Here is a 16,885-nt window from a genome sequence, read left to right on the forward strand (position 1 = left end):
CTCCGAGTCTTCACCAAATGCATGGCATTGTTCGTGGCATATCTCAGGAGCGAAGGAATCCACTCATACCTCAATGACTGGTTACTGAAGGGTGGCTCCAGAGAGATGTGGACCTAGGCCTTGGAAGGGCAGTCCTGCAATCCCTGTTCCAGTAGACTCCGAGCCCCATCTCTGGATTGGGGTACTGCTTGTGAATCACCTAAGTGGAATACATCTCTGTATCTACTCAAAGAAGAAGAAATGGTTACTTACTGTAATTGTGGTTCTTTAAGATGTGACGCAGATGTGTATTCCATGACCCACTCACTGTCCCCTCTGCATTGGAGTCTCCTCTCATGGATATCTGTGCAAAGGAACTGAGGGGGGTTGGGGCAGTGCCTCATATAGCCAGAGGAGGGGCCACAGCCATGAGGCGCGAGCACTGCCCCTCTATGGGTACTGCTAGGCAAAAGTCTCTTTCTCTGGCGGACTGGACACATGCACACCTACTTTCGAAGAATCACAATTACAGTAAATAGCCATTTCTTATACATATTCTAAAAGAATACATATTGGAACAGAGCAGTGATGAATTCCTTGTCTTCTGCTTCTTCAATAAGGATAATCAATAGGCTGCTTAAAGAAACTAGACACTTTAGTGTTGGTGCAAATCAGGACTAATGCTATTAATGGCACTACCCTAGTATAAAAACTGGAGTAAGTGAGAGAAATATCATGCCCTTCTCCTATAGCTTTTCTCTTCAAATAATTTCCTATATTCTTTCATAGGTGCTGGAACTAGGAGTACTGGGGGTGCTGCCATACCCCCTGGCTTGAAGTGTTTTCCATCATATACAGGGTTCACAGTTTGGTTCAGTGGCTCTCAGCACCTCCACTATACAAATTGTTCCTAGCACCCTTGTAGTATTTTTAGGATCATATTGCATGATCCTTAATGGTTCATGTGTGTTAGCATAAGGGCAGGCGTGGCTGACCTGGATAAGGTGGTGTTTTGCTGTAAGTAATTTTCCTAATATTACTCTTCAATACTGAATATCCTTTGTGCTCTTGACTATCCTTTGTGCTCTTGACTATCTTACTGTTTTGCTCTAGCTCTTCTTTTATCTGGTGTGCTATTGAGAGGAAAAGGTTATTTAGTAACTGGATCACTTCCCTGAACGTGCTATTTACCTTCCTTCACACCCTTAAGAAATGCTAAAATACTGCACACTGAAATCTTTGGGGCCTGTTACATTAAAGTAGGATGTGGGGCATGTATAACTCAATCAAATACTCTTCTGGATGCCTGGAGTGAAGGCATCATCAATATGTTTTTAAAAAAGTAAAGCAGGCTTTGCCATATGAAGAGGCACTTTGTAAACTGCTGTACTTGAATTCTTATGACAAAAATGTATATCCTTCCCAAGATGAAACAAATCTTTAAGAAAAATTTTATCTTCCTGAAGTTTCAGTTAAAGCCCAGTGCATATTAAAGTCTTTTTGATGATAAAAATATGGAAACAGAACAGTTCAAGGACTATGGAGATAAAACTAGTAAAATACTGAATACCACAAATTGGGGAAAGGGCAGTAATTTACTTGAGACGATTGTCTGACATCATAAAAATAGGGGAACAAAATTGAGCAGCTGAAAATGTCAGCAGAACCCTGAGATTGAATCTGTGCCCTGTGGCTGACTCCCTGATTGTGCTAATTACACATTAGGTATAATTTCCTTAAAATAAGGGAGTGTGGTATATTTCTAATAAAGGATATTTAAATGGGTGAAAGGTAACTATTATTTTCCCTTCTCTAGGAAAAGGGCTAATAATTCACTGGAAGCACATGCATAATAAGATTTACAGTTTATCAAGAGATAAACTATATAAATCTGTGTGCTTCCCAACAACAAAATATGATGTATAATGGCAAAGACCAGCCTTAGCAGTGAGGGTATTTTCAGTTCTGTTAATAGCAAGTGCTGCATCCTTGCCATTGATTTTTTTACTCAAACCTGCGTTGACTTCCATGTTAGTTTCACTTTGGTGACAAGCAAAGGCTATAAGTTTTTAGATGCATACAGTTTAGTTCAGCAGTGGTGTGTAAGCGGAAAAATAGTCTTTATGAATGAATGAATAAATGAATGAAGGGAGACTGAAAACCCAAGTGTTTCTCCTCCTTTCAGGTCATTGTAGCCCAGATTATGATTAACTGACATTTTGGGGTTCCTCCCCCTTTGCAGCTGAAACGTTCTCGGGAGACCGAAGGTCAGCTGAAGCCCCTTGTAGAGAAAAACAAGAGGATGACCAAAAAGAATGAGGACATGTTGCAGTGTATCCAGAGGATGGAAGAAAAAATTAAAAATCTCACAAGGGAAAATGCAGAAATGGTAAGCAACTATCTCATACATATCAGAGGTTACTTTGTAAGAGCAGCTGCTCTTAGTAGCTTAGAGTTGAAAACAAATGTGTGGCTCTTGCCATGTGAAGGTGTCAATGTCAAATACAATATTCTAGTGGTGGGTAGTATTCTAAAATCAGAGTGTTTATTTTTATTTGTATCAGAGGGGTAGCCGTGTTAGTCTGGATCTGTAAAAAGCAACAGAGAGTCCTGTGGCACCTTTAAGATTAACAGGTGTATTGGAGCATAAGCTTTCGTGGGTGAATACGTCTGACGAAGGGGGTATTCACCCATGAAAACTTATGCTCCAATACATCTGTTAGTCTTAAAGGTGCCACAAAAGACTCTGTTATTTTTATTTGCTTTGTCATTATTTATTAAACAAAATTGATTAAGAATAAGGATCATTGTGGCTTCAATGTGTAAAGGGTATAAAAGGGTATACAATAGAGGGCTAAAAGTAACCTTGGCATACCATGGGATTTTGCATGGATTTATATGTCAGAACTGAATTTGACCTGTATAAACTAGAGATGGTAAAGACCCTCTTCAGGATTGTTCTCTAGAGTATATTCACCAGTGCTTTCTCCATCCTAGTTTTAGATGTCCAAGTGAGATGTAGAATATACTCTGTATGTGTTTAAAGTGTAAATATTTGCTTGGTGGAAAAAGGACCTTACGTTGTGCTGGAGCAGATTTCTGAAGCATCACGTTAGTGTATCAGAGGTGAGGGTTTTACCTAATGCTGCAGGAAGACATTTAAGAGTTGGTTGTGTTAATAATAAACTTGATTTTTGCAGAAAGAAAAGTTATCCACACAGCCAACTTTGAAGAGACACACTTCCTTGAACGATCTCAGTAGCACACGAGAGGAACAAGAAATGGAATTCCTGAGACTGCAAGTCATAGAGCAGCAGCATGTTATTGATGATCTCACAGTGGTAATATTAAACATGTTCAATACACACGTGCATAAACATACATTCAGCCTATCATTTGAGAGCAATATTCAAGTTAATTTGAATTGAGTACAGTTAAAACTGTACTCGTTTCATGTGTACAGTGACATGTGTACATTCACTGTACACAGTGAATTGAATGTGTACAGTGACATGAAAAATAATTCTTCAGCACTTCGGTTATTCCCTTTGTAGTAAATTTATGAGTTTCTGTAGAGCATTTATGGTCTTATTTCAGCCATACCAAGTTGTGATCTCATAACTCAGGCTTGCCTGGGGAGTACCTGAAAAGTTGATTTCTAAGGTACTGTAGAAAATGATGTTGAAGATTCTTGATTGCATCATTAGTGATCATTAGTGGTACTGGGGAAGTAAGACATGAAACTGAGATCTTGACACTCATGGTCAAAGTGCTTACAGTACTGTTTGCAGGACAGGGGGCTGTAACATCTGTGTCTTGGCCAGATTCCGATGCAGGTGACTGCACCTAAAACTCCCCCAGATGTATTTTTCACTTCCAACTCTAAAGTGTTGTGTTGCTGTGCAACATGAAATACCTGCTGCATTTCACCCCAGGAGCTGTTGCATTTAGGTGAAGATGAAGGGGTTCCCATAAAAGTTCTAAAATACTTTGAAGAACCATCTGAATTAAAGGTGCTATTTAAGTTCCCATCATTAGTTTGAATTGCTGTGTACATTCCCAAATTTTCTCCTCTGGAGCAGTGTGCTGGCAGAGATGGATTACTTCACCATTTCAAAACAAGCATTGTACCATTGGTAGTTTACTATTCTTCCACTTTCTGGATTGAATTACTAAGAAGAAGCCCTCACTTGAGTATTCCAGCAGGATGTAGTTCAATATCGGCAGATGAGAGACAGCTGCTTTAGCAGCAATTAGAGTTAGAAACCTAAAATCGCTATAATCCTTTTAAAACTAGAAGAATCACAGGGAAGGACACAGAAATTGTTAGATGAGAGTAAAGCTGGAAAGGATAATAGAATTAGGGTAAAGCGGGGGGGTTAGCAGAGTAAAAGAGGATTCAAAAAAAAAGTTAGGAGGGAGGACCTACCTGTTATCTTTTCCTTCCTCCCTCTTCTTGTCTCTTTCTGCCTCTGTTACCTTCTCCTGCTACCCCCTCTGAAGGTCAAGTCAGTATTCTTTGGCTGAATGATCACAAGATCTAAAAGTCCTAGGTATATTTGTGACCTTCTTATGTTACAACATAGATTTGTTACAATCTTCTTCGAAGCTGATGCTAAAAGAAAGGCACAAGGGAACTGGGATCAGAAGCCAACAAACTTGTGCTTGAGCTTCCTAATTTGTATGCAGAACTGAGTCCTGTAAGTGTGAATAGTCAGTGCCCTACCGTCTAAGCACTTCTGCCCTTAGGAGGCTGAGTAACCTACATTGTGTGTTCCTTTTTTATTTAAAAAAAAAGGCAGCAATCAAAAAATATCTTCATATGTGGTTCTGTGTCAGAATGTATGTGACAGACTGATTTAGGTTTAATAGAGTTGAGCTAGCCTTTGCTATTGATCTTCAGCCTGAGAAGAGTGGGGCACATTCTTGCCTCCTGGTGGGTGTTACTATATTTCCATAATCTTCAGAGCAAAAAGAACTGTCAGAAACCTGTGCCCAGTATTTTACAAAACTTTTACCTGCCAATTTCAAGATAAATTATACGTTGCTGGGCTTCAAAGGAAAAACATTCAAGGGAATTTTCCTGTTTAAATATTACAAGAAGTCTTTATGTTGTTTGTAACTTTGCCTCATGCTTTAAGAAAACATTTAATGATGTTTCCTTTTGTCATGTGTAATCTAAATACATGTTAAAGAAGTAAAATCTTTTTTACTCTAGGAACGAGAACGGTTGTTACGCCCAAAAAAACCGAAAAGGAAAAGTCTGAAACCTCCAAAGGTGAGAGTCTGGCAGGGCCGGCGCAACCCATTAGGCGACCTAGGCAGTCGCCTAGGGCGCTAACATTTGGGGGGCGGCGACTGCGGCGGCCGGATCTTCAGCCGCCCTGGTTGGGGGTGGCATTTCGGGGGCGGGACCTTCCGCGACCTAGGGCAGCAAAAAAGCTGGCGGCGCTCCTGGAGTCTGGTGTACCAGCTCTTCTGTATCTTGTGAATGTCATACAAACTTTTTGGGCGAAATATGGGCTCCAATGAAGTCAATGGCAAAACTCCCGTTGACTTGAATGAGGCCAGGATTTTACCCATTATTTCTAACTAGTAATAATTAACACTCCTTAAGTGAATGTTCCTAGCCAAAGTTTTCTGTGACACACACAGATGATACCCCTTAAAAGAAAATCTAAATAGTTTGTAGTCACAATGGCCTGAATTTTCAAACATGACTTGAGGCAACTTTAAAAGGGATCTGATTTTTCTGGGGGATGGTGCTTAGCACTTCCTAAAAATCAGGCCCTTTTAAGGTGTCACAAGTTGGATGCCCCAAATTACTAGTCACATTTGAAAATGTAGGCCTATATGTTTTTAGAAATTTAACTTGAACAGTATTTGATGTATAGGTAGTAAAATGGAGCATAACTAATTTGAACTGGAATGCAAAATTGAAACAACAAAACATGTGGTATTCATTTATTTAGACAATGGTAGATTTTGTTTTAGTGTATACTTTCAAAGTCAATGGTAGTTTTATTGTAGTAATATATTTTTTAAGTAATGAAATATACTATAAAATCTTTCATAGAATATCAGGGTTGGAAGGGACCTCAGGAGGTCATCTAGTCCAACCCCCTGCTCAAAGCAGGATCAATCCCCAGACAGATTTTTGCCTGAAAAGCTAGTTGCTAACAAGTGTGTGTATGTGTGTGTACATACTGCACATTTGTGGGTTAGTAGAAGTGAGAATTAGTGTGGTTCTGCTGTACATTGAAATAACACTTGCTTTGTAGTTAAGGCTGTGATTTAGTCGTGGAAGTCACAGAATCGTGATTTCCAAAGACCCGCGGAGGCAGGGTGCTGGGTGTACCCCCACCACCCCAGGCAGTGGCAGCCCCCCACAGCTCCTGGCAGCCGCATGCGGCAAGGGGGACCCTGGAGCTCTGAGCCCCCACGGGTGGTGGGGGCGCCTGGAGCTCCCAGCCCATTGGTAGATGTCCAGGCTCCCCATTTTGTCATGGATATTTTTAGTAAAAGGTCACAGGCTTGTGTGAATTTTTCATTCTTGCCCGTGACCTGTCTGTGGCTTTTACTAAAAAAACCCATGACAAAATCTTAGCCTTATTTATAGTGTGTTCTTGATGGCATACTCATTATGTCCTCATGGTGGCACTTTTTATTACTTTGTTTTATAGTGTATAGGTTCTGAAAGAATGACTTCAGATATATTTTTGGTTCTGTAGCTCAACAGAAATATTTTTAAACAGTGTTCATAATATTGCATTTGTATTATACAGAGAGAATAGTTTCAAAGAAATCCATAAGCCTTGCCAAAGTCTGATATAGGGTGAGGTTATAGCAGTTCTGTATCATTCATGCTCAGCATAACATACTTGGATGTTCATCTGTGGCAGAGATAAAAGTGGGGCCCTTTAAAAAATAAAATTAATATTTTTGTATCTGATCATATGTTTGATATTAAAATACTATAACATTGTACAATGAAGAGCCCTAACACAGTTTTAAACTGTAGTCTTTGGGATTATAAAATACTTGTTTTTATTAAAAGTAATTTACTACTTTCATTTTCTTTTAATGAGATGGTGATAGCTATATTATGTGACACTAGGAGTATCAGTAATGAAGGAAACAGATGGTTTGCCAGCTTCTACAATACTTTAATTATTGGAAAAATCCTGTGTTAATATAATCATGTATTACCAAAACATAGTAAAACCACCTTGACTCGCTTTTCTTATACATGGCACCCTTTCCTTGCGCCTTCTCTAATGCCTGTTACTCTATCTGGAATGTGCATAACATATTGTGGGTGCTGCCATCTGTTTACTCTGGCTAGTCAAAATCAGATCTGGAACAATTTGACTCAGAAAGCAAATGAGGTTTGGTGTGGCTTAGCCCTCATTATTCCAACAAAAACTCTGTTGTACTTTTGTTCTTACCCTGTCATAGCACAGTTGTTGTTTGACTTTTGCAGAGATTACAGTGAGATTTTTCATTTTATTTTGGACAGTTTCACTGGACATTGAGTGATTATGAATAAATTTTATGTAGTTTTATGTCCTCTGGTGTCCATGCCTTGTGGTGGTGGGACAGCTTGTCTGCTCTAACGATCCCCATAGTCTGTGTCTGTGCAGTCTTTTTGCTCATGATAGGTTCAACCATGCTGGATTGGTCTGTGGGGGAGGGGCCAGACAAAACAGACACCCTGGTCCTCCGGGTTAGGGGTTAGGCACAGGGCTAACAACCCTGTCCCGTAAAAAAACAAAATTTGTTATGGAAACAGTGATGGAGAAATTGACCATTACTGTGTGTGATGACCTTCAGGAATCAATAACCTGTATGAAGCCACTGGTATGAAGACTGAAGTCGCTCAACACCAAGACAAAAACCAAATTTGTTTTTTGGAATGTACAGACATATACCAAACAGGGAAGCTAGCTCAGATCACAGCAGAGATGAGACACTATAGCTTACACATCCTGGGTGTCAGCGAGAGCAGCTGGACAGGACAAAAAGCTTAACAACAGCCTTGGGAAAAACTTCGCTGTATTCTGGACGGGATGATGGACAACACCATGAGAGTGTTGCCATCCTTTTGAAGAAGGGAGTGGAGCATTCCCTGCTTGAATGGAAGACCATCATCAGGAGACTTATGAGAGCCAGACTGAAAGGGAAACACAATGTCACCCTGATTCAGTGCTATGCTCTGACAAATGGCAGTGATGAAGAAGTAAAGGACAAATTCCACCTTACATTACAGGCAGAGTTAGAGAGAGTATCATGCCACAACCTAACTATCATCATGGGAGACCTGAATGCCAAGGTTCGTAAGGATAACATAAACAATGACAGAGTAATGGGAAGACATGGGTGTGGCACCATGAATGAAAACAGAGAGAGACTTGTTGATTTCTGCAATATGAATGACCTAGTCATCGGTGAACCCTATTTCAGCATCGTGAAATTCATAAGCTGACATGGTGTTCTCCAAATTGCAGAGATAAGAACCAGTTTGACCATATGATTATCAACAGCAAATGGCGATGCTTACTGACAGATGTGAAAGTGAGAAGGGGAGCAGATGTTGGCAGTGACCACCACCTGGTGACAGCCTCCATCAAGCTAAAACTGAGACGTGTGAGTCCACCAAACAAGGGACATAGACGTTATGACAGTGACAAGCTAAAGTCCCCTGAAATACAGAAAGCCTTCATTCTGCAGTTAAAGAACAGGTTTCAGGCACTTGCAGACCTTGATGAAGCAGAGGGGAATGCAGATGAGGAGATCAACAAGAAGTGGGACAAAGTAACAGCAATTTATAAACAGAGCAGTGAAGCCTGTCTAGGCTACGGGCAGAAGAGAAGGAAGGAGTGGATTACACCCAGCACATGGAACGCCATAGAAACCAGACGAGCCCCGAAGAAAAAAGTTTGATACAAAATCCCAGAAGCTAAAGGACAAATACCATGAGCAGTATAGCAAGGCACACCAGGCGGTCAAACACCTTGTGAGAATGGACAAACAACATTATATTGATAATCTGGCAACACAAACAGGGATGCAGCTGCTTATGGTGAACAAGGAGCCAACTACAAAATGACGCGGCTTATCAGTGGTAAATGGCAGACACCAACAAACACTCTCATCAGGGAAAATAAGGCCACCTACTAACAACAGAAAAAGAACAATAAATGCGCTGGACAGAGCATTTCAAAGAATTGCTGAACAGAGAGCCACCTAAAGAGGAAGCAAACATCCAGGAGGCAGAAGAAGATCTTGATATCAACACAGACACCCCAGCTAAGGAAGAGATCATTCAAGCCATCAAATCCTTACAAAATGGGAAATTTTCTGGCAAGGATAACTTGAATGCAGAATTATCCAAGGTAAATCCTGAGTTAGCAGCATCGGTCCCGGCACCTCTATTTACATCAATCTGGGAAAGGGAAAAAGTGTCAGATGAGTGGACCAATGGGGTTGTAGTGAAGATACCAAAGAAAGGAACTCTCAGTAATTGTAATAATTGGTGTAGTATCACACTTTTATCTGTGCCAAGCAAAGTATTGTGTAAGATCATAGTCCAGCATATATCAGAGGCAGTTGATCGCATTCTCAGTAAAGAGCAAGCTGATTTTCGGAAAAGGCGTGGATGCACAGCCCAGATCTTCACTCTACGAAACATAATAGAACGATGCTTAGAATGGCAACGGCAACTCTACATAAACTTCATAGACTTTTGAGAAGGCTTTTGATAGCATTCACAGAACCAGCCTATGGCACATTCTGCAGGCATATGAAATCCCTCTCTGTATAATCAACATCACCAAAAGCTTCTATTTCAACTTTACATGCAGTGTTGATCACAGTGAGCTCAGTTTTGAAGTCAAAACAGGAGTACATCAGGGTGTGTCATGTCTGCAATCCTTTTCAGCATTGCCATCGACTGGGTAATGCAGAGTACAACAGAAGACATGACAAGAGGCATTAAATAGACACCCTTCTCATCCCTTGAAGATGAGACTTTGCAGATGATCTTGCTGTCCTATCACATACCCAACACCCTATACAAGAAAAAGCAACTTGACTCAATGCATTCAGCCAGCAAATTTTACTGAAAATCAACCACAATAAGACTTAGATCATGACCTTTAATATTGCCTCACCATCACCAGTACAGATTGTGGCAGAGCTCTGACCTTGCCCCTGTGGGTCCTGTGCTTCTAGGCGGTATATGCTAGCCTCAGTGGCTCACTGTGACCCTCCACGTAGCCCTTCTCTTTCTAGGGCCAGGGTTACAGTCTACTGAGCCCTTTTCATCATAGGCCAGCAAGGAGGTTGGTGAGAGAACTCCCACAGTCTCTGTTGTCCCAAGGGGCTTGTTTTAGAACAGTTTAGCCTCCTGTCCTGACAGGGGCCTGACTTCCTCTCCCAGGAGGTGTTCCTATAGTGGTGGGTTGGGGGGAACCCGGGCCTGCCCTCTACTCCGGGTTCCGGCCCAGGAACCCTAATGGTAGCAGCTGTTGGCAGCCAACCTTTCACTGCCAGAGTTGCTTCATTTCCTTGGGCCACTTCCCCACAGCTCACCTGCTTTTCCCTTCTTCACCCTTACCTTAGGGCTTCCTTATCAATAACTTGAGGGTGTCTTCATTAACCAGCTCTTCAGCCACACTTCCTCTCTCGGTCTCCCTGGCTCTTCTCTGCCTGACGGGAGTGAGCCCTTTTTATAGTATCAGCGGGCCTTAATTAGAGTCAGGTGGTCACATTAGCTTAATGGCCTCACCTGACACTTTGCAGGTTAATTGGAGTCAGGTGTTCTCATTAGCCTGGAGCAGCCCCTGCTCTGGTCAGTCAGGGAACAGAAAACTGTTAATCCAGTGGCCAGTATATCTGCCTTCTGCTATTCTGCTGTACCCAACTGGCCTGGGTCTATCACAAGATAGAGGATTATGTTCTCACCAATGTAGAAACATTCACATACTTGGGCAGCACCATCAGCCAGGACATGCGGAACAAAATCAATAAAGCCAGGAACACCTTCAGGAGCTGAAATTACAGTCTGGAAATCATCAATATATAATGCCAAAACCAAACTCAAGATTTATCAGAGCTGCATACTTTCAACATTACTTTATAGCGCAGAATGCTGGGGAATAAGGAAGTATGATGTGTCCAAAATGTCTTCATTCCATACAGCCTGCCTCAGAAAAATCCTCTGTATCATTTGATCCAGAACTATCTCAAACCAAGATCCATTGTCACAGTGCAGCCAAGAGGATATGAGCACCATCATTGCCAGGAAGCGCTGGAGATGGATTGGCCATATGCTTTGGATGGAAACTGATTCCATCACCAGAGTAGCAATAAGATGGACATCTGAAGGCAAGCAAAAATGAGGCCACCCGAAAACAACATGGTTAAGAGCTGTGGAAGCCGAGCTAAAAAACCTGGGGCACAGCTGGGGTATCATTGAAAGACTTGCCAGAAACAGGAGTGGGGGAGCTTCGTCGCTGCCCTAAATGCCTGAGGTGTAATGCGAACATGATGATGATCATTTATGTAGTTTCTTAAATTTCATTCACTTCCTAGGAGATGTTTTTACATTACTATTTAAATTAGCTGCTAATGGGGCATGCTTGACCAGACCTTTCCCAGCTGCCGATTTTGAAGGTTTCCCCATAAATTCAACATATTCACATGCGATAATGTGGCAGGAGAAGGGAAGGGAGGGTTTGTAGCTGGTGAGGGAATGGGCCAAGTCTGATCTTCCATGATCAATTCTGACTGGTTCTGCCTGTTTGCAGGCCAAGGGACACTAGGAGATGTGTGGCATGCTGCACTAGATACAGACGCAAAGAAAAGCCAGCTAAACAAAAGGGTGAAGTGCGCCCCGCTCCTGGGAACTAGGTTGAGGGAGCAGGAAATTCTCTACTTGATTTTAGAGGAGGAGATGCTGACTTTTTTGGTACTTCCTGTGTGGGAAGGAATTCTGGGGATTGAGGGAACAGATGTGTGGAAGGAGGCAGATCTCATGACAAAGGATAACCCAAGGAAGAGAGAAAAGATGCTTGTTCAGCTCACGGTAGAGCTGGTCAAAAAGTGGTAAGTGTGCTTTTTGGTAAATTGTTAAATTTTCTGATTTTTTTTGAGGTGGGGGAAAAAGCAAAAATATAAATGTTTTTTGTTTTTCCTGCTTTGTCTCCTTCCCCCTGCCCCCTTCCCTCTCTTTGTTTCTTTTTCCATTTTACCACTGAAAAATGGAGAGAAAAGGGAAAAACTGGAGGAAATTAATAACTGAAAATCAATGTTTTTTGTTTTCTCATTTGAAACAGTGGAAAATGTGAAAATAAGCAAGTATTTTGGGTGAAAATGTTTGGTTTTGAAAAATTGTCCACTTTTTATTTTAAAAAAATTTCACCAGTTTGACTTAAAACCCATAAATAAAAGCATGAATGTCCAAAGGCTCTAAGGGTTTGATGCCTTCAAGTCCTCAAGAATAGGTTTGCAAATGTTCTAGGTGCCCATACTGTCATGTAACCTGTAGGCTATTTTTCATTCGTGCAGCATTCATCGAAGAAGCTTAAATGCTGTCAACAATAACTTCAGAAGTCTAATCCTGGCAAACAGTCTAGCTTCCTTCCAAGCTTCCTGCATAGTAATGGACATGAAGTCAGAGTTTTTAGCCCCTCAGTTCATGATGTGGTTTGGCTTTAGTAAGGAGGTCAAAAAGAATAAGGGAATAACGGAACATGCTAATAATAAGTTATATAAAGCGGAAAGACACTATTGAAGGAGCCCTCTTTCCCATGTCTGCGTTGCAATTTCTATATAGATAGTGTTATTGCTTTGAATTATGGAAGAAATAAAAAACAAGTTTTTTCCCCCCCCCTTAGCTACAAGTGGCATTGCAATGTTGATTTATGCTTTTAAAATGTAAATACTTTCTTGTAAATGTTTGCACGTTTCTGTTGCTAGTGGGAGATCATGTACTTCAAATTAATCATTTATGGTTAGATCACAGACTAATTTTTAGAATCTGGGCCACCTATGGTGTGTTTGATTAGGTTACTTTTGTCTGACAGACTTCAAGTAATGAAGTAATTTAATCACCCTGATATCTGCTGGGAGAGCAATACAGCGGTGCACAGGCAATCCAGGAAATTTTTGGAAAGTGTAGGGGACAATTTCCTGGTGCAAGTGCTGGAGGAACCAACTAGGGGCAAAGCTTTTCTTGACCTGCTGCTCACAAACAGGGAAGAACTAGTAGGGGAAGCAAAAGTGGATGGGAACCTGGGAGGCAGTGACCATGAGATGGTCGAGTTCAGGATCCTGACACAAGGAAGAAAGGAGAGCAGCAGAATACGGACCCTGGACTTCAGAAAAGCAGACTTTGACTCCCTCAGGGAACAGATGGGCAGGATCCCCTGGGAGAATAACATGAAGGGCAAAGGGGTCCAGGAGAGCTGGCTGTATTTTAAAGAATCCTTATTGAGGTTGCAGGAACAAACCATCCCGATGTGTAGAAAGAATAGTAAATATGGCAGGCGACCAGCTTGGCTAAACAGTGAAATCCTTGCTGATCTTAAACGCAAAAAAGAGGCTTATAAGGAGTGGAAGATTGGACAAATGACCAGGAAGGAGTATAAAAATATTGCTCAGGCGTGCAGGAGTGAAATCAGGAAGGCCAAATCACACTTGGAGTTGCAGTTAGCAAGAGATGTTAAGAGTAACAAGAAGGGTTTCTTCAGGTATGTTAGCAACAAGAAGAAAATCAAGGAAAGTGTGGGCCCCTTACTGAATGAGGGAGGCAACCTAGTGACCGAGGATGTGGAAAAAGCTAATGTACTCAATGATTTTTTTGCCTCTGTCTTCACGCACAAGGTCAGCTCCCAGATTGCTGCACTGGGCAGTACAGCATGGGGAGAAGGTGACCAACCCTCTGTGGAGAAAGAAGTGGTTCGGGACTATTTAGAAAAACTGGACGTGCACAAGTCCATGGGGCCGGATGCGCTGCATCCGAGGGTGCTAAAGGAGTTGGCGGGTGAGATTGCAGAGCCATTAGCCATTATTTTTGAAAACTCATGGCGATCGGGGGAGGTCCCAGATGACTGGAAAAAGGCTAATGTAGTGCCCATCTTTAAAAAAGGGAAGAAGGAGGATCCGGGGAACTACAGGCCAGTCAGCCTCACCTCAGTCCCTGGAAAAATCATGGAGCAGGTCCTCAAGGAATCAATTATGAAACATTTAGAGGACAGGAAAGTGATCAGGAACAGTCAGCATGGATTCACGAAGGGGAAGTCGTGCCTGACTAACCTAATTGCCTTCTATGATGAGATAACTGGCTCTGTGGATGAGGGGAAAGCAGTGGATGTCTTATTTCTTGACTTTAGCAAAGCTTTTGATACTGTTTCCCACAGTATTCTTGCCACCAAGTTAAAGAAGTATGGGCTGGATGAATGGACTGTAAGGTGGATAGAAAGCTGGCTAGATCGTCGGGCTCAACGGGTAGTGATCAATGGCTCCATGTCTAGTTGGCAGCTGGTTTCAAGTGGAGTGCCCCAAGGGTCGGTCCTGGGGCCGGTTTTGTTTAATATCTTTATTAATGATCTGGAGGATGGTGTGGACTGCACTCTCAGCAAGTTTGCAGATGACACTAAACTAGGAGGCGTGGTAGATACACTAGAGGGTAGGGATCGGATACAGAGGGACCTAGACAAATTAGAGGATTGGGCAGAAAAAAACCTGATGAGGTTCAACAAGGACAAGTGCAGAGTCCTGCACTTAGGACGGAAGAATCCCATGCACTGCTACAGACTAGGGACCGAATGGCTAGGTAGCAGTTCTGCTGAAAAGGACCTAGGGGTCACAGTGGACGAGAAGCTGGATATGAGTCAACAGTGTGCTCTTGTTGCCAAGAAGGCTAACGGCATTTTGGGCTGTATAAGTAGGGGCATTGCCAGCAGATCGAGGAACGTGATCGTTCCCCTTTATTCGACATTGGTGAGGCCTCATCTGGAATACTGTGTCCAGTTTTGGTCCCCACACTACAAGAAGGATGTGGAAAAATTGGAAAGAGTCCAGCGGAGGGCAACAAAAATGATTAGGGGTCTGGAGCACATGACTTATGAGGAGAGGCTGAGAGAACTGGGATTGTTTAGTCTCCAGAAGAGAAGAATGAGGGGGGATTTGATAGCAGCCTTCAACTACCTGAAGGGGGGTTCCAAAGAGGATGGAGCTCGGCTGTTCTCAGTGGTGGCAGATGACAGAACAAGGAGCAATGGTCTCAAGTTGCAGTGGGGGAGGTCCAGGTTGGATATCAGGAAAAACTATTTCACTAGGAGGGTGGTGAAACACTGGAATGCGTTACCTAGGGAGGTGGTGGAGTCTCCTTCCTTGGAGGTTTTTAAGGCCCGGCTTGACAAAGCCCTGGCTGGGATGATTTAGCTGGGAATTGGTCCTGCTTTGAGCAGGGGGTTGGACTAGATGACCTCTTGAGGTCCCTTCCAACTCTGATATTCTATGATTCTATGAAGTTGTAACTAGAAGGAAACTATGTAATATCAGAAGGCTGTATCTTCCATGTTCTGTATAACATTATTTGAGTGAAGGATGCAGGGTCAAGCCCTACATTTGTATATAATTTTTGTTCCACTCTTTAATTCCTAGAGGGAAAAAAAACTACATTGATAGAGTTAAGGTTGAAAGTACATTGGGAAAATGTAATACAGAGATGTTGTAATTATCACAGAAAAAAGCATTATAATTTCAGGAAATTCAGAGTTAGGATTAACCCTAAAAGTAATTCAAACATCTCAAGTTCTGGAAATGCAGTTAGGGCACCCAAACAAACTTATTTTTCTGCCCTGTCGTGATGCAGAGGAATCACCGTACAATTATGGTTAATGTATTTTAGTGTCTGTCATTCCCGATTAGATTAAACTGATTTTTAAAGACACATTAGATTTGCCATGGTTTTTCCTTGTGGTGTTGTATCTTGAGTAGAACTCTCACTGTAAATGGGAACCATAGTAGCTCAACTACCACTTAAGTCACGCGAGTCTCAAAGATCTAATGTAGATCTGACAAGCTGCCTGTGAAATTCACTAAAAGCCAAAACTTTGTCCTGAAGTAAATTAATTTAATGAGTGTTTTATGCATACATCTGAGGACTGTAACTGGCCGTCAGCCTATGCTTTTGTCTCAATTCCCAGGTTTCATGGACAAGTAATCTGGAATGTTTTAGAATTGGTAACTAAATAGTCAAGTCCAGCAAGATTAATAGAAATCAGCTCAACAGCAAAGCAAGCAAGATAGATCTCCCACAAAACTTTTATTTCAACAGTTTAGAAAAATAAGTGAAGCTAAGATAAACATAGGCAGACTGGATTGATTTGAAATTGCTTTCCAGACCCAAGCTCAACAAGTCAGACACAAACATGCTGATAAAATCAATTTTGTCTCAGAATGAAGGCTAAAAAAATAAGTCAATATCGACAGAACAGCATTTGACACTTAATCTGTTGATAGCACTCAAATTTCAAACACTGTGAACTGAAAATAAAAGCAAAGATGTTGTTTAGAACAATGTGAATGTGGAAACCCAGAAAGTGTTTAGTACTGATGAAAATTAGTTTGTGGCTTTGTCTGTCAGATGGACTGGCTATTTGTATCCATAGCGGACCGTGATAACATAGGTGTACAATAATAGAAGTAATTATCAGGATGGCTGTGTTGATTACGGAGGGCTGACACTGGTGGAAATTTACTAAGATTTATCTTGGGGAAAATAAAGTATTTGTGCCTGGCTCTTCTGAGAATCATTCAGTATAATAACCTACAGCTCACAGCATGAACTAGCCTATGGGGGGGAGGGTGCGGCGCGGGCAGAGGTGGACCTTCT

The 16,885-nt window shown here is 41.8% G+C and overlaps 1 protein-coding gene across 5 annotated transcripts in view; it reads left to right on the forward strand.

Annotated features, from left to right (window-relative positions):
- Positions 1–16,885, forward strand: part of JAKMIP1 (janus kinase and microtubule interacting protein 1) — a 250,316-nt gene that overhangs the window by 160,199 nt on the left and 73,232 nt on the right. For all 5 annotated transcript variants that reach the window (XM_054031023.1, XM_054031019.1, XM_054031022.1 and 2 more), the window contains 3 exons: positions 2,222–2,368; positions 3,180–3,320; positions 5,198–5,257. In XM_054031023.1, coding sequence (XP_053886998.1) covers positions 2,222–2,368; positions 3,180–3,320; positions 5,198–5,257 — 348 coding nt within the window. The remainder of the gene's footprint in view (positions 1–2,221; positions 2,369–3,179; positions 3,321–5,197; positions 5,258–16,885) is intronic.

This window comes from Malaclemys terrapin, chromosome 5, assembly GCF_027887155.1.
Source record: "Malaclemys terrapin pileata isolate rMalTer1 chromosome 5, rMalTer1.hap1, whole genome shotgun sequence".
NCBI classification, from domain to species: Eukaryota; Metazoa; Chordata; order Testudines; family Emydidae; genus Malaclemys; species Malaclemys terrapin.